Genomic DNA, 23,915 nt, shown 5'->3' with positions numbered 1-23,915 from the left:
CTCTGGACTGACATTTACTGCCTAAGTCCACTGGTGGAAAACAAAACAAAAGAAACTGGTGCCTGCTCCTTTGTCCAAGCTGACAAGATTTAAAACTGCGAATTCTCTTTCTCTGCCTTCCGCTGGCACCTTGTCTCTTCTGCGTTTCCTCCACCCCCCCCCCTTCCTGTTTCTACACTACTTGGGGGGTGGCCTGCATAACTGGCTCCTCAATGCCTTTGGCACCATCAGCTCCTCCTCCCACCCAAATGTCCAGGATCAAAGAATTCCATGTCAGATTTCCCCACCAATGTTCCAGGTAAAGATTAACCATGGGGAAGGGAACAAATTGCGTTTCACGAACCCAAGTAAAACGTATTCAGTGTTTAAGCTAATTTAAGTTTGTTAGTTTAAGACAGTGTTTATCAACATTAAACGCGCACACACACACACATACACAGAAGCAAACTTTTATTCAACCTAGATTTGCTGAAGGTCAAATAGGTTCATGTTATCTCTGTTCTAATTTGCTAACAAAAGGATGACTTAAAGTGATGGTTAATTTTGTCTGTCTCAAAGTTTTCATGGGTAATCCTTAAGATAGCTTTCAAAGTCTTTGGTAACCTAAAATTTAAAGTTTTGCTCGCATGATAAATTGAGATTTAATTCATTAGATATCTAACAAGAGATTAAAGCCCTATTTATTAGATGTAGGTTTGTGCTTCTCACTTGTTGCAAAAAACTAAGGGTTTTTGGAATTGTTAAAAAAAAAAACATGCTTTGTGCTTAATGTATTCATAAGTTTGCCATCTAAAAAAAATTCTGATGTAACAGAGTTCGTAATTGGTTACTACTTAGTTTTCACTGGAGACTAAGGTTTCTAAGAGTTAAAATTCTGCTACATGTAGTTAAAACTGATAAAAATTAGAAAAGCAACTCTGTATCTAGATAAGTAGGAAATATAAAAAAATATATAAGCAATGGAAATATATATTTTTTTGAAGGTAAAAGAAAGTAATTTTGTCCTAAACGAGACTGGTTATTTGGAGAGAAATGGCTTGGGACAAAATCTAAATGCAAAGAAAAGTTGTAGAAGGTTTGTGAAGAAAAATCTTTAAAAAGACATTTAATGTGTGGTCAGGAAGGACCAAGGTTAAAATAATTGGATTTTAAAAGTACACGGGGTTAAGATTAAAATTCCTCCTCGTTTGATCCAAAGGCTGGGAAAATGATGGCAATACTCTGGTGCCAGCCTCCAAATCCTCCACATTTGTGTTATTCCTGTTCAGCAGAGGAATGGACGCCTTTGCCATGTGAGGGATGGATGATAAATGAAGGGCTTTTACTAAGATACATGGGAGCCATTTTACTAAACTTAGCCCGTTGTATGCCAAAAATGGATATCCACATGGCTGAAACATTTATGTGGGCATTGTTGAGAAAGGCAGGGAAAGACCTTGACTTTGGCTCTTTAACCCCCTCCCTCAATGGCCAATGATTGATATGTAAGTTACTGCTGGGCCAAAATAAAATTAGTGCATCCTACAACAACCAAGAAAATATTGCTTGGTCACAGTCCATACCTCCAACATACCCCCAAGGTACTACAGGCAGGAAATGGAGGGGTCAAAACAACAAAACAAAACAAAACAAAAAACAGGAAAGACCAGGCCAGCTCTCAGAGGTAGAGTCAAGCCTGGTTAAGAATGACTACTCCCAGCAACTCAGAGACTGACAGGGCTTTTGGCTGCCAATCGCATAGCCAGCCGAAACAAGGGGCCAGGAGGTGAGGTTTCTCCAGGCAGGCTATAGGAAATTGAGATAAGGGACAACTTTCTTCCTTTTTCCTATAAATAGGTAATAATTCCCCATCCAAGGCCATTACTCCATTGGAATGCATTATGATTCATTTCTTTGCATAAAGGCTTGGCTCCCATACAAATTGGAAGAGGGAACCTGGCCCCCAGAGGAACATATCAATAACAATACTACCCTACAAAAGGAGGTGTTTTGCAAATGTGAAGGAAATGGGGAGAATACCCCTATGTTCATTGTTTTTGGGCCTTAAAAAAATTAAGATATAATAATTTTGTTAAGTCAGACTCTTAATGAGACAGATGTTTAAAAAAAAATTAAGGAAATATAAGATTTAACCCTTAAATTAAGCTAAATTAGCCACTATCTTACAAACACAAAATGAGAGCTCAACGGCCTTCCTGGAGAGGTTGAGGGAGGCTCTCATTAAATATACGGCTATCTCCCCTGACACCCCTAAGGCTGAGATAATTTTAAAGAACAAATTTGTCACTCAGTCAGCCCTAGATATTCAGAGAAAAATGCAAAAATTGGCTGTTGGCCTTGAAGGGACTCTGGAGGAGCTCTTATAAGCTGCCAATTGGGTATTACTAACAAAACAGAAAAGGAAGCTTAAAAAAAAAAAATCTGAGGCCTTAATTGTGGCCTTGCGTACTATGTCAGACCAGACTTCCTGAGGTCCTGGCACCAAGTGCCATTTATATGGCCATTCAGAGCACGAAAAGGAGAACGTCCTCAGAGGGGACAACCAAAATGAACACCCCATTAGCCATGCCCTATGTGGAGACAATCACTGGAGATCTGAACACCCCTCAGGGACCTCTATCTGTGAGGGTTCAGATAACCAACGTCCCTGGAAGGGACTAACCGGGGCCTGGGGCTCTTCACGGTGGCTCCCCTAAACCAACTGTTTATCAGAAACCCAGAACCTCAGGTAACTCTAAATATGGAAGAAAAACTGATTTTCTGCTTAACACCAGAGCTACCCTTTCTGTCCTCCTTTCCACTCCAGGCCAACTATCCCAACACAGCACGAGAGGCATCTTTGAAAAACTAAATTTTTCTCTCAGACCCTGGGATGTATATGAGGAAACCTACTTTTTTCTCATTCTTTACGGCTAATGCCAGAGAGCCTTATTCCTTTGCTAGAAAGGAATACTGTAACTAAATTAGACACTATGGTGCTACTAACTCCAGGACAGATAAACAATTATGTGTTTTTGGAAATTACTGGATATTATATGTGTTTTGGAAATTACTGGATATTAAAGGGTTCAGGAAAATAGTTTGCTGCTAAATCAATTATTAAAGGAGACTCAATCACACCTACTCTCTACAAAAAATAAATAAATAAACTGGGGTCTGACTCCTACACACTGTCTCTAGCCCTTGGAATGGTTACAAACAAGCAGGGCAATTACTATTACCAAGCTCACAGAGCTAAAAGATGATTAAAACACAGCATCAGGACTTCTATTTAGGGAGGGACAAAACTTATCAAATGGCCCAAAGATGTTTACTAGAAAAAATTTGTCAAGGACAGTTCTCCAAGTAGTATCAGGCTGTGAAGTGCGTCTTAGAAACAATCCTTTCAACCACAAACTTGCTTTCCCAGACAGTCAAGGAACTGGAGACTATCCAGGAAAGATTAACAATTAGGTCTCACTCAGATGCCAAGGTCAAAAAAAAAAAAAAAATCCACCGTCTGTTTGAATGGGTTAATACTTTTAATTGGGTAGAGGCCTTCTCCTACAAGACAAAAAAGGCACAAAAAGTAATAAAAATTCTGCTTCATAAAATAATACCCAGGTTTGGCTTATCTAAATATTTACAAATTAATAATGGTAAATGGCTGCCTTGACTCTTTCTCTAATAGAACTCCTGGCTCTTAAAAAAGTTTTACACATCAAAATAAAGCAGACTGTCTGCTTATACTCAGCAAAACTCTAACACCTCACAAGGATTACATGCCAAACTCTTAAAATAGAGCCACCATTGATTACTTACTGCTCCTGTTTCTCCATCACTTGGGTTATGAGAGATTCCCTGACATATGTTGTTTACAAAGTCAGGGTCTCTCCTAGATTATTTGACAGGTTTGGAAACTATAGACATTATCTTAAGATGCCATCTTATTGGTCAATATAATCTTTACTTTGTGTTTTTCTCTTTATGTCTACTAACGTTTATGCCACCTCATACCTGCCAGCCTTCCTGTAAAACCATACTGTGGGCCATTCGACCAACCCTTAGGTAGACTAACTGCTGTACCCCTATGCCGTCCCTTAGCTTGAAGAAGCCAGAATGGTCATCGTCCCTGTTCCCTAACAGTAGTTACAGGCCCTATGCCAGGGGAGAAATAAATAGGGAAAGGGTTAACATTAGGCAGGGAGAGATAAGGGACCTTCAGGGAAAGACTGCAGCTGCAAGTGGGAGGCTAAAAAAGCAGATGGGGTTCTCCCCTTATAAAATCCTTTATGGGCACCCTGTCCCCATTATCAAGGGCACAAGCAGGGGATCTAAATGAGATAGACAATCTAATCCTAAAACAACAGATACGGGCCCTTGGCTTTACCCTTACCACCTTTCACCACTGGGTCAGGGAACGATTACCTGTGAATCTGCCTACAGATGCTCACCCCTTTAAACCAGGAAATGCAATATGGATAAAGTAGTAAAATGTCCAACCCCTAAAGCCCCTCTGGAGGGGACCATTCACTGTCATTTTGTCCACCCCTACTACAGTAAAGGTAGCCGAAGTGGGTACCTGGATTCATCACAGCAGAGCGAAGCTGGCATCTTGAAACTGGGAATGCGTTCCTGATCTATCAATGCTGTGCAAGCTGACCATATGGAAGAAGCAATATGCAACTCCAGAGGCTCCAAGAAACTGCAGCCCTGTTTTAGTCACTCCAGAAGCTGACTAATCCATGCATGGCAGAAGCTTGAGGAATCGATGTCCTTAAGTCCAAAAGACTGTCCTTATTTTCTATGTTTCCTTACTGTGATACACTATCACGCCTTGTTTCCCACTACCATTGTGGTTCCTGCTCTACTCTTTTCCATAGGTTGGCAGAGGCTGCCTCAGCTGGCTAAAAATGTGATGAGAGGTTTTTGTTAACACTCACCTTCCTTTTGGGAATAGAATACTTCGCTGGTACCTACATGGGGAAACAATGGCCTTAAGAGACTAAAAATTAGGTCCCCACAAACCTTATAGTAAAACAAAATACCCCAGTCCTACTATTGGGGTTTGGCTTCTTAAAAGCTCAGTTACTGGAAAAAAAACTGTCTTGCCTAGTGGAGAAAAGTTCATTGTCATCTGTTAAAAATTTAGCACGCCTATGCCAAAGATTTTATAACTCAACTGTCCGAAAAACCCAATGGTGAGGGACCTCAGGTCACCTTGAGCCAGATCCCCACCCCTTGTCTAACTTCTCCCATCTCTGAGAGGCCTGAGACAATGTCAACACAGGCATCAAAGGCGAGTCCCAGGTGGACTATGCTAGATATGTGCAAAGACAGCCTATATACTACTTCCCTCAATCTGGTCAGGGTCATATGTGCTGGAAACTACTCATCCATCTTTCTTCCTGCTCCCACTTGCTAGAGAGAAGTATTTGGGATTCCAAGTATATGGGGACAGGGAGACTCAAAGAAAGCAGTGTGCCTTACAAATTAATACTCAAAAAGATAATAAATGGCCTCTGGAGCATATAATCCAATATCATGGCCCTGCCATCTGGGCAGAGGATGGGTATTGCGGCTACTACACTCCCATTTACATGCTAAACCGCATAATTAGACTGCAAGCAGTTGTAAAAATTGTAACAATGAAACTGCCAGAGCTCTTAACTTACTAGCCAAGCAACAAACCAAAATGTGCAATGCCATCTATCAAAATTGCTTGGCCTTAGATTACATGCTTGCTTCTGAGGGAGGTGTTTATGGAAAATTTAACTTGAGCAACTGCTGCCTACAGATAGGTAATGAGAGGAAAGTCCAAGAAGAGATCACGGATCAAATGAAAAAGGTTTCTCGTGTCCCAGTCCAGACCTAGAACGACTGAAACCCTGGGGAGTTATTTGGAGGATGATTTTCAACTCTCAGGGGATTCAAAATCCTCATGGGAATTATCCTCCTAATTTTAGGAGGCTGCTTAATCTAACCTTGCTTAGCTCCCCTGGATGTAGTCTGCCTCCAATCTCATTGAGGCCATAATTAAAAAAAAAAAAAAAAAAAAAAGCCACTCATGTAATGATGTTATAAAAATTTAAACCTCTAAACCAAGATGATGCTCTTTGACCCTAAATAGAGGGGTCTGAGCATCAGAGGGGGTAATGTGGTAGGGTCCCTTCCCTAAGGATAAAAAAAAAAAACCCTCGCGACCTTGTAACATGAGACCACTTAATCAGACTACATGTTTGTGTGTTACCATATATGGGAGACAAACAAGTAAAAAATACATTAAAAACTATGCCACGTGGCATTTGGGGCTCAGTTCTTTGAGGACGAGCCCAACTGAGGGGTGCCGGCAGGAATAAAGTTGCTTCCTGGAAAGAGAAGTCTCAGTATCACGACTCTCTGTGTGCGACATTACTGCTAGAGAACCAAACTCTCTTCCTCTGTCCCTACTATTTTGTTGTTTGTAGATTAGTCTTAGACCTATGGAAAATGTTAGCAACTTCTGTAAGTCTAAACAATATCAATTTTCTCCTGCTTTTAATATGTTATAAATCTAATCTAAGAATAGATTTCGAGGATAAACATTCACCTTACATGAACAAGCAAAACAGTGTCAAAAACAACCAAAGCATCTATCAGAAGAAAATACATTTAAAAAACCTCTCATTTACTACTTACTTCTCAACTTCCAAGGAATTAAAAACTTCATATCAATGGATCAAATTTCATTTGAGACTTCAGGATAAAAGAGAAAGGCTTTTTACCTGAAATGTTTATTATAATTCATAACCCATAATTGTGTTTTTAATTCCTCCTTGACAGTAAACCTTTGGAACCTGACAATATGTGTTACTTTCATTACCTTCACAAGGTTCTTAAATAAAAATGAGAGTTGGGTGAATTTATTTCACATCACTGTCACCATCCCTTCTTTTTAAAATTTTTCTTTTTTCATGTTTATTTATTTTGAGAGAGAGACAGAGCGCGAGCAGGGGAGGGACAGAGAGAGAGAGGGAGACACAGAATCCAAAGCAGGCTCCAGGCTCTGAGCTGTCAGCACAGAGCCTGATGTGGGGCTCAAACCCATGAACTGTGAGATCATGACCTGAGCTGAAGTCAGAACTTAACCGACTGAGTCACCCAGGCTCCCCACCATCCCTTCTTTTATTAATATAACACTTTATCCTTAAAATACCTGTACTTGTTATCATTGAGCTCCCCTAAATCCTAATTTTATATATATACATGTAATATACATGCATATACATGCGTACACATGTCTATCTTGAGAAAGATCGACCATTTTCCAGACACAAATATAAAAGTATAAAAATATATTAAAATATATATATATATATATATATATATATATATACACACACACACATACATAAATATATAAAATCAAGCCTTTAAATGTTCCATAAGTGATTTGCCGGAAAGTCCCCAGGACAAGCCTTTCAACTGAAATATGCACAACTGGTGGCACACCAGCAATCCTGGTTATACTGACAACACAAATTTTCATCACCCGAAGAAGCTGAACATGCCTGTTTCTTGTAACCTGTAAGTATAAAACAAGCTCAAAGTGGCTGTGAGGAAACAATGTGAGGATTAGCTGAAAGGAGCCCCATCTGGGTCCTGGTCAAGGAACTGGTACTAACAGTAACTAACCAAGCAGGCCCAAGAGCTCCAGGAGAGTCTGTAGCAGTTCTTAATTACATGGCCCTCTCCTCCCTTACTCTGGTAACTCTAGAATGCTCCATCTCTGCTTTTACTTCTTCTGCCCCTACAACTGTTCTCTACTCCCTGATAGGGTTGCAGGAATAGGGGAAAAAGGATAAGCTGAAACGCCATGGTTCACATTATATTGGAGTAAAATGAGACAAAGACATAAAAAGACAAATACAGATATGTGTACATGTGCTGTGTTTGTGACCTTTCATTAAGAAATAACTATGTTATGATGTTATGTACTTTACTTGAGCAATGATTTGCACAAATCCTACTGTGTGGGCTGTGCAAGAGTGAACTGGGAAGCAGGCAACAACAATGCAGCCTGGAAGCTGAGCAGAGGAGGGACCCACTGTCACAGGACCCAGTGTCAAGTATAAGAGCTGACTGCTGCCATATGCTTGTGGATTCACAAACAAATTTCCTCATATGGATTGAGTTTGTGTCCTTCCTACTCTGTCTGCTATTCTGAGAGACCCGGCCAAGGGCCACAGGAGCCTCTTAAGTGGCATCACTCTCCTCTTTCCATCTTCTGCTTTTGTTTACTCAAGGCTTTTCTTGCCTTACAGCTTTTGCCTTCTATCTTTTTCTAAGTACCTTTCTGAGCCACTTTCCTTTTTTTCACTCTCTGCATTCTTCACTCAAATCTACCAAATATACATTATCTGATCTAGTTGACAGTTACCATCAATATGGTGTCCCTACTGGGCAGAGCTCGAACTAGCCCAAATCCAATCACCTGGGCTAAATCTCCTGGGGATACATGTATGAAGTGTGATATAAAACACACAAAAAACTACAAAAACCCAAACCCACAACTTCTGTCTTGTTCAAGAGGAGATTGCAATAAGCACTTAAGAGTCATGTCCAGAGTAAGCATCATGAGATTTCTATGTTACTAGCATCCCTGCTTTGCCAGGTGCAAAAATTATATAATTTTGAAAGTCACACAGATTAAAGTGGAGCTCTATTGCTTGAGAAGAATGAATAATGATGGAATGATCTAAAATTTGTATTCCATTTTATATTTTTAAAGCACTTATATCCAAGGGAAAATCTGGATAGCTTACTCTGGTAAGCTATCTCTGGTCCAGAGCTCCCCATTGTCAGAAAAAATGAGCAGATGCTTTGGGACCAAAGATAAGTCTTTAAGGATTAGTAAATTGGGTGTTTTTAAATTCCATACAATCCCATAGCTGATCTGCCCTGGAGCTCTTGTGCTAAAACCCCTGGTGGGCAAAGTATTATGAGACACCAGTGGAGAATTGCTATATACATTTATTTAGGAGAAATAATGGTCTCCCCATTGCATACCACCTGGTTTCAGAGACCTGAAAAGAGGCCCCAGGTCTGAAAATCCTAACAAAAGCAAATCCAAAAGTTAAGCTAGTATAAAACTGAGGGGAAAATACCGAGGAAGCCAAAGAATAAAAATTCATTGTTTAATCTCTGGAGTCTAAATACTCCTATATTCTTCTGGACCTCTCCTTTAAAAAAAAAGAAAAAAAAAAAAAGAAATTAACTCAAAGTCAGTATATCTGACTGCCTCATTTGGAATTAGAAACATATTTCCTGTTGTCTTCTCCAAGCACTCCAAGACACAGATCACATTATCCCTAAGGAACATGTCCAGAATTTGACCTTAGTAGATTCACAGTGTTCTACATTCTGAAGCCAGGACATTAGAAAACTGTATTGCATTATGCAACTTTTCTATCTATCTTCTTCTTTATTTTGTTTTATATTACTTTAATTTAGATCTTACATGTAGTGCATCATTCTTTCCCAGGTTAGGGACACCTGAAAATCTATATGGGGAAAAAGAGGTCTCATGTCAAATCTACCTGCTAACCTATATAGGTTATGACAACCATGAGAGCTTTAAATCTTACATCTAACAATACTGTGTCTTAAATTTAAAATTTTTCAGAGAGAGTAGATCTTATGTCTTATCACAAGAAAAAAATAATAATAATAATAAAGGAGCAGGAAGAAACTTTGGGAGAAGACGGGTATGTCTGGTCTTGATGGTGGTAATGGTTTCCCCAGTGTACACATGTCTGCAAACTCATCGAGTTGTAGATGTTAAATATGTACAGCTCTTTATATGTCAACAGTGTCTCAATAAAGTAGTAAAAAAACCCAAAACTCTTCCAACTCTCTGCTATGTCTGAAGAATGCAAAATATTTCATCTGAAAATATTTTAGTGAACATAAATTTAAATTATAAATGAACTGTCTGAAAGTCATGTAAATATTTATTATACATGTGTACTGGTCTGCAATGTTAGCATACATTTCTAGCTACAAATGAAATGCTAATAAGCTTTTGGTTGAATGAAATCCAGTTTTCCAAAGTTAAGGTACTTTTTTAGGGTAATCACTCTGTAACAAAAATTAAAAAAAAAAAAAAGGAAAATATGACATGGGCTCTACAGTAACACAGACTTGGTCTCAAATAACAATTCTACACTTGGTATGACTCTTACCTGAGACCCTTAGTTTCCATTCCTATAAGATGAAAATGGTAACAGTGTCTATCTTGTGGTCTTTGTGAAGATTCAGTACAAGTATGCATGTAAGGCCATTAATAAGCACTTGACAAATGTCAAGATTATAATAATATCTTTATAAGCTAACAAGTAGTCTTTTAATTGTTAAAAAAAATCTTAACAGAAGATTTTATGTCAAGGGAATTTATTTACATAAAAGCTGTCGTTATTTTTGTAAACACCCCAAACTTTTGTATACAGCAGTAATCAACATGCCAATTCCTACCAGTTTTTTCTAATGTATATTATCATACTTTCTATACCAAATACCTATTATTTGGCTATATATAGTATTTATATCTTTTCACATTTTCTATTATTGGGAGATTTCAATGAGTGATTTGGGGTTTTATTCTGTTTGCTTGTTTTAGTCATAGTCATCATGAGAAGATGCCACATTCATTGTTGAACATTTCTAGGAACAGCAAGGCTTCCATTCAGCTATCTTTTTAAATAAGGAGGAAAAATATTAAAAATTATTCAACATTAGAGCGGAAGATTCTTGGACTCATGACTCATAGTTCCCTGAATGCATATGGTTGTGAAGAACTAAAATAAAAGGATGAAGGTTCTATCTTGTTTCATCTTGCTTGCCTTTTTAGAGGTCAAGAAAGGAATAGCTACGTAGAGAAAATGCATGGACCTTGCATAATAGAATTGTGGACTAAGTACCTCATAGTTATCTATCCACTGCTCAAGGAAACTCAGTGCCCAATTATCTTCAGTGGCCTGTCTTATAGGTCTTTTAGGTAGAACTGTTTTCCAACTCGTGGTCTTACTAACAAGGATCATTCATGGAGAAACACAAAAAAAGCTCCCTTGCTCCTGTGCAGCTTTCCCCATTCTTGGCTCCTCCTGCCTGACCAGATGAATAGCCCAGACAGACAAAAACCTAAAAGGCCAGAGCATGCAACTCTTTGTGCCATTCAAAGTTCATGTGGACACCCTTCACTTCATTATCAATTCCTTCAAAGAGGGCTTTAGAGGTCATTGCAGACAGTTAGTATTTATATGGGTAAAGATTACTTTGGGAAGAGACTGCAGAACTCCTGAATTGCAAGAAAGCATGCTCCTCTGAACATACTTAAAAATCTCCAGAGCTGGTCAGAAAAATAAGCAACATTTGATAAACCCTGATCCCTACAGAACTCTCTAACATGTATCTCCTCTTCTCTGTGACCTTGACTTCTACCTGGAGTTCTGTAATGTCCAGACTTATCTCCTCCATCCCAAGCCATTTCTGGATAGAGTCACCACAAAGATCTTTCTAAATTTCTAATCTAATCTTGTTCACTGGGCATAAGATCCATCAGAGGCTCAAGGTCAAATAAAGAAAAAAATAATAATCTGGACTCAACATGTGTATAAGGCCCTTCATTATCTGGCTTTTGCCCTCATTTCTCCCAAAGTTCTGCCTAATATCCTGACTTAATTGTATTTCCCAAACACCCCAGTTTCACTTATAAGAGGACTTCTCAACCTCTGCACTATTAACATTTTAGACCAGATGACTCTTTGTTTTGAGAGGGCTGTCCTGTGACTTATGGAGGTTTGGCAGTATCCCCGGCATCCATGGAGTAGCTATCAGTATCAGCCCCCATCTAGGCCTCCACAAATCACAACAATCCAAAATGTCTCCGGACACTGTCAAATGCTCCCTAGGGGTAAAATCACCTCCAGCTGAGAACCAGTGGCTCGCATCCTTGCCTTTTAATGTTAATCTCTTGCTAAAATAGCACCTACCTTTCTGATTCACTCTGTCCTGGAACCTCTCCACTTGGCTAACTCTTGAATCAGACATTTTACTCAACTGTTATCTTTTCCTCTCTATTTCCAAGTGGGAGTAACTGACCTTTTTCTGGGTACCCTGAGTACTTTGTGCTTAATCCAATCATAGCCAAATAATATCAAACACTTATATAAATGCTATTTTCTCTAGTAGACTGCCTGCTCTGCGAAAGCAAGGACTGAGTGGCCACTGTATCTGCAGTATCTGATACAATACAGCTCACAAAACAGGTGCTCAAAAAGTACTTATGGGATTGATGGATGAAAAGTAAACATAAGTATTCTATAATAATCATAAAGTTAAGAAAAGCAGGCAAGCCACATTAGTGGTTCAGTGTAATGCTCTCAGGTATTAGAAACATTTTATAACCTCATGTTTTATCACAACTCATGACTGATTTTCATGGATAGAAAACAGAAAATTACGAATAACAAAGCTAACTCACAGCTTGTAAGAAGCGGAAAGACAAGATGGGGCCACTTAATGCTCCACAGGCATTACTGTCTTCAAAATTTCCTTCTTCAAGCAAGAATTGCTGGCCTTTAAAATGTTCTTTTTCATAGGCAACCCACCTAGAAATACAAAGGATATCCAATTAAGCCATGAATAAAAAAAAGAAAAAAGAAAAAAAAAAAAGAAAATATCCCGATAAAGCACTTAGTTGTATTATCACCATATTTTAAAAAAACAACACATTGTTTTGTTACCATTTATAAAGACAGATAAATGCTGTATGCTTCATGGATCAATAGCTTTTATAGTTTGCCGGCTTTTCCCAACAAAGGTTAACTATTGTAGAATTACAACAGGGCAAAGCTTGCTAATTGTGGCATGACATGATACTGTATCTCAATATGGTGGTGGTGCGGGGGGAACAGCCAATTAATGGAAAGTACAAATAGCCAATGACAAAAGTTACAAACCTATGCTGAGATTCAAAGAGCCATTCTTATTTTATTGACAAAGCCCTTCTGTAATCACAGAGAATGATTACTATATTAAACATTTTTCTAGGGTTTAAATCAAAAGAACCTCTCAGTAGGCTTCAGATCTAAAACACATTACCGGTGGTTTTAACAAAGAGGAAATGCAACTGGGCTGGCATTAGCGCTGATGGCCCACACATATATGAAGGCTTCTGTAAAAATTTAGGGGTGGGCAATTTTGTTCCCACCATTTAATCAGTGGTGATAATGGGAACAGGAAGGACGGTGACACAGTATGCTCCAGGGACACAGGTTTCTTGACTTCTCATCTAAAACTGTCAGTAAAGAACACTGATAAACACCATTGGTCATTAAGCTCCTCCACAAAACTTACCTTTTTATGGAATAATTCACAGTAGCTAACGAATGTAATGTGGGCATGGATGATTCATAACACACAATGGCCTGCTTAAATCTGCCTTGAGGGGCACTGTGGTGTTACAATGGGAGCCCCTCCAATGGAGAAGATTCCAGAATGACTATTTTGGGCTCATGGGTTGGGAACTTCTGCATTCTGGGGCTTGACAAATGAAGCTGGGTACGGCTGACTACTATTGTTTTCAAAAAATTAAAAAACTACTCCAAAAAATTGTTTCCAAAGGGCATAAAATAATAGCAGTCGCTCAGCAATCATGTACACCTCCTCATTTTCTGCATGTAGGTGTGTGTATGGCAAGGGAAGAAGGGGTCCACATGAATGGGGATAAACATATTTTATATATCTTAGTGAATTTGTAATATGTACAAGAACATTATTTTATTCTTAAACTATTATGCGAAGATAAACTGCACAAGAAAGCTTTCAAAATTTTTTTTGAGTTTATTTTTGAGACACAGAGAGTGAGTGAGTGAGCTGAGGTGTGTGCACGTGGGGTTGGGGACGGACAGAAAGAGGGAGAGAATCCCAGGGAGTCTGCACTGTCAGCACAAAGCTTGATGCAGGGGTCGATCTAATGAACCGTGAGATCATGACCTGAGGCAAAATCAAGAGTCAGACACTTAACCTACTGAGCCACCCAGGAGTCCCCAAAACTTTCAAATTCTAAATGTGGCTTTCATTTATATAAATGTGGCTACTCAAAACATGCTTTTAATAAACCTGAATGGGAAAAAGAATAAAAGATATAGAAGACCTAAATATTAAAGACAGATTAATAAATTATTACATGATGACAGTTCAAAAATCTTCTCAGCTTTTTTACAATAAAGTTTTGTCTAAGATTCAATTTATATATCCATCTGGGATATTTAAAAACAGATGTTATCTGAGAAAAATGAAAAAACATCAACCTCACTTTCTCTAGATTCCTCAAGATGGGACAGAGATGAGTTCTTACTACCTGCAGATAAACAGTTAACAAAAGTGAAAAGTGGTAGTAACACTGAAAAACAGTGAAATCAACTGTTCACTTTTAAATGGGGATATGACATTTTACTCCTACAGTTGTCATATGAAAAATGAAACTTGTGTATATTGTATCACAAGCCATAATGTTTTCTTGAGAGTTTTTATAGAACAATTACAAAAAAAACTCAGGAAACAATGCAAATCACAATCTAGTTAATGGGAAAAACATTCAGATTCCAAAGGGAAGAAAAGGCAATACTATTTAGCAGGGTTAACAAGAAGCATATGTGTTCACAGATTAGCGAAGACTGCAAATAAATATGACACAATAAAAATTTGTTTATCCAAAACATGTTTGTTTTTCAAGGGCCTAATAATTTTTTAATTGAAGGATAAAGAATTAAATGATTACCAATGTCAGACTAATTATGGATATGTCCTACATATCTAATATATGGCATAGTCTCTTATGTTTCCATTTTGGCTAGTGTGGCCATCACTTGATTTACAGCCAGAAACTGCAAAGTCTAAGTCTCTAAATGTAGACCCTTGAGAGATCTAAGACCCATCATTTAACTTCAATGAATAAATATTTTAGTAGAATCTTTTGCTAGAATAGCATGAAGAAGTTTTATGATGTTACTGCAAATAATGAGACATGGATACTTAAAATGAACCAACATTCCAAATAAACTATCATATCAACAGAGAGACCAACAATGTTCATGGAGGAATTCTAGTACTAAGTTGACAATGGCAAATAAGCTCTGATTTTATCTGCCAGGATACAAATACAAACCCATATCCCACCAGTTCAGTCATGGATTTTCTGGGGTCCCTGCCCCATAAACCGATGACTGAGATTAGGTTACACTTAGATTTATACTTAGAGGTTCTTGGGGGGGCTTCCTCAAAAACAGTATAATGTCAGAGGGTAACCAATGTAAAAAATACTTGACTTGGGAAACCTACAACACAGGCTACTTCTTTAATGAAGGACTCACTGGCAAGATCCTCAGCACAGAAAGTTAACTAAGATCCACAGAATAGAGAATCAAAATTGGGGCTTCCATTCATATTCAAAATTTGTAAAACAAAATATATCAATTTCTTTTATCTGAGAGAGAGAGAGAGCGAGCGCACAAGCAAGTGCGCAAACGTGGCGAAGAGAGACATAGAATCCCAAAATGTGGGGCTCAATCCCACAACCCTGGGTTCATGATGAGTCCAAATCAAGAATCAGACACTGGAACAGATTGAGCCCCTGAGGCATCCCCCCCAACCCAAAATAATTTTATTTTGCAATTTTTATCTTCTATATTGTGTTTAGCAATACCAAGTGTTTAAGTTTTAGAAACTATTTTCTATATTCAATCTATCTCAAAATCTCTAATACAATCAAGAGTTCACAGGAAAGCCATTAGTAACTATTTTTTTATTTTATAGTACCTTACAGAAAAGATGCATATTTTTAGATTAAGGCACATTCTTTTTGCTCTGCTTAGCACATTTTCTGTGATCTTCAAAGAACAGACTATTAATTGCAATATTGAAAACATAACACTCACACTCCACCGATGACACGAATTGATCCAATTCCATGAAAATCCCCGTTATTTTTTAAGAACTTAGGGACAGAATCTATGTGTTCACTAAACTCTCTGGCCTGTCCACAGAAGTGAGGTTTTTCATAAATAATAACCTGGAAGATATGAAAGAAAATTACTTAACATGCTCATATTTTAGAATAGGTACAAAACTCATTTACTTAAGTGACACTAAAAATCCCAACATGAACAGGGACACCATCCATTTTTGCACTAATACTTATTTACAACGTAGCACACTGACTGATATTGACAAGGATTTATGTGGGTTATTACCATGAAGATACCTTAATAATATGTTTCTGTCACGATTACGCTGTTCTGGTTACCCCAATCCTAGGACCATCTGACAGGGTAAATTGTCTTATAATTGACTCTTAAATTACCTAATTTTAGCTCTCTGCCTGGAATTTAACACAGGCCCACCTTGTATTTATTGACTTTCCCCTATTAGACATAAATAAAAACACTCTTGAGCTTCTAGGACATAATAATAAATTATCTACTGAATTGAGAAACAACAGCTGCTTCTTATAACATGGTGGCTGCCAGTCACTAGTAAGAAAGAGATATGCAAATTCCTGAATTTAAATATAAAACTTCCTAATAAGAAGAAATGATTGAAAAAATTATGGTGTTTTCTTTTTGTTGGTTTTTTTTTTTTTTTTTATATTTGATTCATATGGGTGGGGAGGTAAGTATAGTAGAAAACCCATTTCTAGCATTTCATTTATTTTAAATTTGGATTGGTCCAAGTAGGTCTCTTCCACCATTTTGGTGCTCTTTACTTCCCAAGTATGACCTGTCTGCCTTTAGTATGTGGAAATGATAATGGTGATAATGGCACTAATCTATCTACGTTCTATCACCAGGTCCTACTTGTGGCTAATGGCATACGTTGCATACAACTGGCAAAATAAGGCCCCATGCTAAAACATACTGACCAAGTTCTATCTAACTTGTTTTCAAAAATTTATAAGATTATACAAACTGAAAAAAAAACATGTAGTACAGCTCCTGTGTTCCACATATTTAATTTTCACAGGGTGATGTATTTGAAGAGATGAAGTTTTATTTGGTTTAATACTTTCTACATCTGAACACATTCAAACTAAGAAGCAGTAATTCTTTGATGAGCAAGCCGTCAACTAACACATAACACCTTGAAAATGTGACCATGTGTGATAGCTATTTAATTCATATGCCTCTACAACCTGTCAAACTGCAAATGTCCAGCCTGTCACACCTGAAGAAACTGAGACAGGAGTCACTCAACTGTCACAGCTAATTTTGTATCTTTCAGGTCACTGGTTCGAAACCTCAGCTGCATGTTATCACAATCACCTGTAGAATTTGAAAACTTCTGACTACACCCCAGACGAAAACGATATTCTGTGAGTGGAATACAATCATAAGTATTTTTTTTTTAAACTTGGATATGCATGACTCCAACACAGAGCTAAGGTATACTATGCTCAGATACTAACTTTTAAAAGATTCCACCTATGTGATTAAGAGAATGGTGGTCAATTCCATAAGTTAGAAAGGTGAGAAATGGGAGGGTTGGAGGAGCTGTGTCTTGTTTTGCAGGGCAGGAGATAGATAGATGAATCTTTGTTTCCATGCCTGCCTGTGGAAGTGCTATTCGCTAGTTAAGCAGAGGTCTGGCTGAATCTTTGATCACTGCACTGGTTTTTTTCCCCGCTCTCCTTTCACACACATTTTATAATTTCATTTCCTTTCCCCAAATGGGCTTAATGCTGGTGTCTCTACTGTTCCCTTCAGGTACTTATTTATTCTTACCAACTGATATCTGACAGGAGCTACCTACTGCTTCTTCTGATCACCCCTGATCTCCTTTCTGAGCATCACTCCCAAAAGACTGCTCAATATCTCTGCTTGAATGTCACGCTGCCACGTCCCTAGCCCCTCCCCACCAAATCAAAAATCAAACCTATCACCTTTCCACCCTGTAGCAGCTGCTCATTGGGTCTGACTAGGTTGTCAGCAAGACCTCCATCCTTGCATACTGACCTCACGCTCCATCACAGCATGGGTCCTCAGTGACTGTTCTGTGCAGTCATTTCCCACCACTCCCAACATCCACCAAGTATTATTAGAATATACCAGTCATCATTTTTTTTACTTTAATAGTTCAAAATATGTGAAGATTAATACTGAAACTATAAAAGTCTGTTTTAAGACTCACCTTTAGGTTCATAGGCATTTCCACTTTTAGTCCACCCTTAAGATAAGAAATTTTAATATTAAAGACTTAGAATATCTGGAAGTAACTAAGTGACATATGTAGGTTATATAAACATCTGATTAGTGAAGATTACATACCAGTCAGCTTTAAGTGGTGGTAAATTTTAAAATTTAAGTACAGAACTCTATAGCAGTCAAAACAGACTCAGACTGCTCATCGATGTAGACGGGACAAGAAATCTTCAAAATATACATTCCAGATTACAACCAGTATAAGGAAGGAAACTGAGCTTTTTAGTCCTTAAGCACATGCAACTGATTAAAGATTTAATCCCACTGCAGAGAGTACCAAGAAAAAGAGTGGAATTGCTAGATTTAAAAAAATCTCCTTTGGCAGAATAGATTTCCAAACCACTGACACTACATTTCCTCATGACAACTGCTCGGGCTTTCTAAATTAGAGTGCTTCCCCTTCCAAGTTCTATAAACACTTTTTATCATACTTACAGTCTTTGTGACATCAAGGTTGCAGAGCATAAAAGGTTAACCCCTTCACAAAAACTAATTCTAGAATTTCCTATTTTTAATGCTACTCCACATTGTGGTATTTCTTAAAATTTTGTAGGTTTTCTTGGTTTTTATTTTTTAAAAAGTACAGAGCAACCAAGAATGGTTTATCACTCACCTCACATTTAATTGAAGAGTCTGCCCTCAAATAAAAATGTTTGCAACAAAAATAAATACTGCATGCACTTATTATCTTTAAGAGAGCAACCACTGACAGATCTATTTATTATTAATGCTGTGCTCATCATTCATTACTGCAATGGAAAAGCATAATTTACTGTAAGTGGTTTTCTAATAAGCATCAAAAAAAATTCAGAACTTTATTCAAAATTTTTGTACAATGGTACTTATAAGGAAATGGCATGCACTGTAATAAACTTAACACAAAGTAAATTCAGACATTTGTCTTCTAGAAAGCATTAAAATGTTTTCACACAGATATTCTCTATAATATAAAGAAACAGAAAAATAACATATAGGTTGTTGATTCAGTAGTATACATACTCATTTCTCAAGATAGAGATGCATGAGCAATCACCATAGCTATTTAACTTTGGGCTCATGGGCATTTTGGAAAAATGCTTCTTTTTAATTTGCTTACCATCTGAAGTGGATGCAATGATTTAATTTCTGTTGCAGAAATCTCAAAGAGTCCATGGTCTTCCTCCAAAACTGTAGCTTGTCCCTTAAAATTAATATCTGGGTAGGCAAGCCAACTAAATAAGAAATGAATGGTTAAAGTATAATAGGGATACTATTGTCTTGTAAGAATTAAAAGTAAAAAGGCCTATCAAAAAAAAAAAAAAAAAAAAAGGCAAAAACCCAAAACAAAAAAACCTTTGTGGCAAAATTACAACTAGTAAAACATATTCGAAATGAGTTCACTAGAGAGCATATAACAAGAATTAATGTGTTATTAAGTACTCAACATTCAAACACTGTCTTATAAGTCTATTTATTATATGTTTTCCAAGCAGTAAGCATTACTTTTCTCAGAATTTTCCAATATTTAAAAGGTGTGACACCTTTGATTCAAGCAGAATTGGAAAAAAAAAAAAAAAAAAACATTCTACTGTTTTCTTTTTTTAAAGTGGGGCAACCACAGGTGGGATTCTACAAGGCATTTTACATTTTTTTTTTTCATTTAAGGCATTTTACATCTTTGACCCACATTTTTAGAGTCAATAATCAGTTCATTTGGCTGCCTCAGGAACAGCATTTGACATGAGATTCCCAAAAGACCCACTACCTTCTGCCTAAACTTGATAGGTACAGACATCTCATGGACAGGCTCAATTACTGGATCTGCCCAAGAGTTTTAATCTACGGTTGGGAGAGATGAAGAAAGATGTCCTACAGTGAGCCCCAATTTGTACATCAACCATCATCAGAGCAGATGAAAAGAGTGAAAGACAGAAAAGCAACCTGTGTTGAATTGGTATCACAGAATTGTCATTCGAACTCATCTGGAAACTAAACTCAGGGTTTGGTGTGCCTGGGTGGCTCAGCCAATTAAGCATCCAACTTCGGTTCAGGTCACGGTTTGTGGGTTCAAGCCCCACATCAGGCTCTGTGCTGACAGCCTCAGAGTCTAGAGCCTGCTTCAGATTATGTGTCTCCCTCTCTCTCTGCCCCTACCCCACTCTCACTCTGTCTCTCTCTCAAAATAAATAAAAACACTAAAAAAATTTAAAAACAAATAAATAAATTCAGGCTCAAAGTAGCACCGACAGTCTGAAAGATACCTTCAGAATCAGAAAGGTTTGGCATCAGACCCATGCCCACCAGCTGGTAGCCTGAGACAAATAATATAATTTCCTCATTTATAAAATGAGTATCTCCACCTGCCTTGCAGGAATAGTAATAAACAAAAAAGCACCATGGGTCCAGCCCTGTGGAGGCACTCAATAACTACTGGCACTGAGACACTCTTGAAATAGTTCAAACTCCAGATTTTTAGGTCAGGGACATGTTTTTATTTCTCAATCTCAAAATTTGGTGGGTGAAAAGATGATGGATGAATCTATCAAGAACTATGTCTGAGAATCTCCATCTGTTCCTAGGAGTTCTACATCAAAGACTTAACTGGATCCAAAGGAAAACAAAATCTGTTCAAATCCCCACAATAGTCTTTCTTGAGTATCCAGGAGCATAAACTAAAACTTCACAGAAATGTATGTCACCTACTAAAACATGAAATAAAAAGTTAACTTTGGTGGCCATCAATCACTGTAATAAAAAGAAACTGATACATACACTCCTGACTTCACAGTGAAGGACACAGATTTAGGGATATTCAGCTCTTCCAAATTGGGGACGGCTCGCTGTATATGGATAGGACAATACTCTGGGTCAGACTGTGGGCAAAGTTCTATCTCTGGAATGCTGCAATCCTGAAAAAAAAAAAAAAAGGCTTTGAAATCATCTGGAGACACACACAATCCAGCATTCTCAATACCCTGGAAATGCAATTACAATTATTCTCATTGTTCAGTTGAATTTCTTCTCAAAAACAGCACAAAGGAAATACTGTTTCATTTTACCAGTTTTAAAAATGAATTATTCTAAGAAGTTACATTAATGACATGAAAATTATAAAAATTAATTGAGAAAATATTACTTTTTTTTTTGGCTTGGTTTTTATTTTTTTTTCATAGTTTTTAAGTTTATTTACTTATTTTGAGAGAGACAGAAAGCAAACAAGGAAGGGGCAGGGAGAAAGGGAGAGAGAGAATCCCAAGCAGACTCCATATTGTCAGCATGAAGCCCAATGTGGGGCTCGAACTCACGAACCATGGGATATTGACCAGAGCCAAAACCAAGAGTCGGACGCCCTATGTAGTTTTTAAAAGTCTTGTTCTATTAAGCAATCAATGTTTAGTTACCAAACTATGTGAGTGCCAGAAGTCTTTAAGCCTTCCTTCTCAGAAGCATAACAAAGCCATGAGGAGGAAGGGAGTTAAGTAAAAGCTGATCTCATGGGGGATATAAAAAATAAATAACAGAGAGGCACAGTACTCTCTCAGTGTGTTATCTAATTTACATTGACAAAAGTAGGAATTAGAAGTGAGGGTAAAGGAAGTCTGTTTTCCTACTTGTGGGATTCTATTTATTTTCTTTAGTACAAGTTGGTTTGAAGAAGAAAGGCATTATAAAATTTGACCCTACACTCCATCACATACTCACTGCCAACATCTCCTGTCAAACCTTCCTTTAAAATTTCCCTTACGTATATCTCTTATCTATTCCCACTGTCAAGGACTTTTATCAAGGCCAAGACATCAATTATGGGCCTATTCCACCAGTCAGGTATGAACCACATTATATACAGCTAGGCTTGTTAGAACACCGCTTTCCTCGTGACACTCCTTGGCTCAAGACCCAAGCACATCAAATTTACATGTATTTGCCTTCCTACAACACGGCACCAACCCAGTGACCCAAAGGAACTCCATACAACTCTTCAGTCATACTGGTATCCATGCTAATCCCACTCTCTTTTTCATATGGTCTAAGTTTTATAAATGTTTTCCCCAAGGCAACTAAACAGGAAATTTTCTGTATTCTTACTTATGAACATCATCTAATCGTCAGGTTGTAAGTCAAAAAAGACTTCATCTTTTCTTTGGGAATGAAAACTACAATTATTTTTCCCTCCTCTGAAATTAAAGATGTGCTACTGTCTGAACACACTAACTCAGTAATCATGAGTGCTTAATTATACAATTCAAAATTTCAGTAGCAAAATTCTCACCTAGGACATTGTGAAATTCAAGTGATTATGCTTTAATGAAACAGGTAAATGAGTAACAGGGGTGATATTTATCAGGCTGAATAATTCTATTTTTTATTATAATTAGTTTTGCAATTTTTAACTCCAATTTTCTGATTTTTTAACCTTTCTGCAAACTGAGTTTTATTATTAATCGTTCTTATCAATATGCACAAGTACATTAACACATCTTATTTTCAGAAAGCTAGTTCTGAAATGCAATAAAGAAGCATAACCTAAAATATCTTTTGAAGTATAAAAGTATTATTTGAAATTTCATTTTACTTTGTTTTTTTTTTTTTTTGAGAGGGAGAGAGTGAGCAGGGGAAGGGGGCAGAAGGGAAGCAGGGGAGAGGGAGAGTGCCAAAAGTCTTTAAGCCTTCCTTCTCAGAAGCATAACAAAGCCATGAGGAGGCCTTCACTCAGTGTGGAGCCCAATGCAGGGCTTGATTCCATGGCCCTGGGATCATGACCTGGGGTGAAATCAAGAATTGGATACTCAACTGACTGAGCCACCCAGGCACACCTCAAATTTCATTTCAAAAAATGGCCAGAAATGTCCACAACAGTCACCTGTCAATCTTCAAAGTTTTTGTTTGCTATTAATAATAGAGTTCTATTAACATTATTTGAAATGCTGCCCTATTAATGTTCCCCTAGGGACAGAAGGTACAGTAACAGAATACATAACTAAGTGTCTCACACAAATAAGTTTCCTCTGCATTGTGTTATACAAACAATGCTTGGGTGGTGTACTTTAAAAGGGAAAAAGCTACAAGGCACTTGAGTCCACCACAACAAAGAAGGAAACAGCATAATGGAAAAAGTGTGATGATGACTAAAAAATGGAAAATAAACAAAAAGAACGCTTATGTTCTCAACTCTCTTTGCCAGAGGACCAGGTTTTTCTCTAGTTAAATGAAAAAGATTTCAATAGTTAAGTTTCACCTTCTTTATGGGGGCTATTCTCACAGAAATAATGTCTCTTGCAAGACTTGCATAATTCTTGATGGATGGAGGCAGTAACACTAACAACTGAAGGGTACTTTCTAGTAATCTAGTGACAATGAACAGTTTACTCTTAGTAAAGTTTGTATGGCTTCCCCCCCGCCCCAACTTTTCTACTCATGATATACTTTTGATGAAATTTGCAAGCTTAGACTATTAAATCATTCTGTAGGAATGGAGACAAAACTATAGGAGAGAAATAGGGTAGGAATGGATTACAGTTAACAAAAACAATAAGAAAATCTAACTAACTCCACCTCACATAAAATACCATCAGTACCTGACCTAACATCCGATCTCTCTCTTCTCAGTAAATTAGTGAGGACAAAACCAAAGTAACTTCTGACCAAGAAAAATGTTATTCC

General features: G+C 37.6%; 1 protein-coding gene across 2 annotated transcripts in view; it reads right to left on the bottom strand.

The window, feature by feature from the left end:
• CRYBG3 (crystallin beta-gamma domain containing 3) overlaps positions 1–23,915 on the bottom strand; it is a 129,457-nt gene that overhangs the window by 47,489 nt on the left and 58,053 nt on the right. For both annotated transcript variants that reach the window (XM_042954296.1, XM_042954297.1), the window contains exons 8-12: positions 21,027–21,163; positions 19,372–19,486; positions 18,205–18,240; positions 15,957–16,090; positions 12,500–12,626 (exon numbers count right to left, since the gene is read on the bottom strand). In XM_042954296.1, coding sequence (XP_042810230.1) covers positions 12,500–12,626; positions 15,957–16,090; positions 18,205–18,240; positions 19,372–19,486; positions 21,027–21,163 — 549 coding nt within the window. The remainder of the gene's footprint in view (positions 1–12,499; positions 12,627–15,956; positions 16,091–18,204; positions 18,241–19,371; positions 19,487–21,026; positions 21,164–23,915) is intronic.

This window comes from Panthera leo, chromosome C2, assembly GCF_018350215.1.
Source record: "Panthera leo isolate Ple1 chromosome C2, P.leo_Ple1_pat1.1, whole genome shotgun sequence".
Taxonomy (NCBI): Eukaryota; Metazoa; Chordata; class Mammalia; order Carnivora; family Felidae; genus Panthera; species Panthera leo.
Note: the sequence above shows the minus strand (reverse complement) of the source record. Positions and strands in the feature narration are given on the sequence as shown.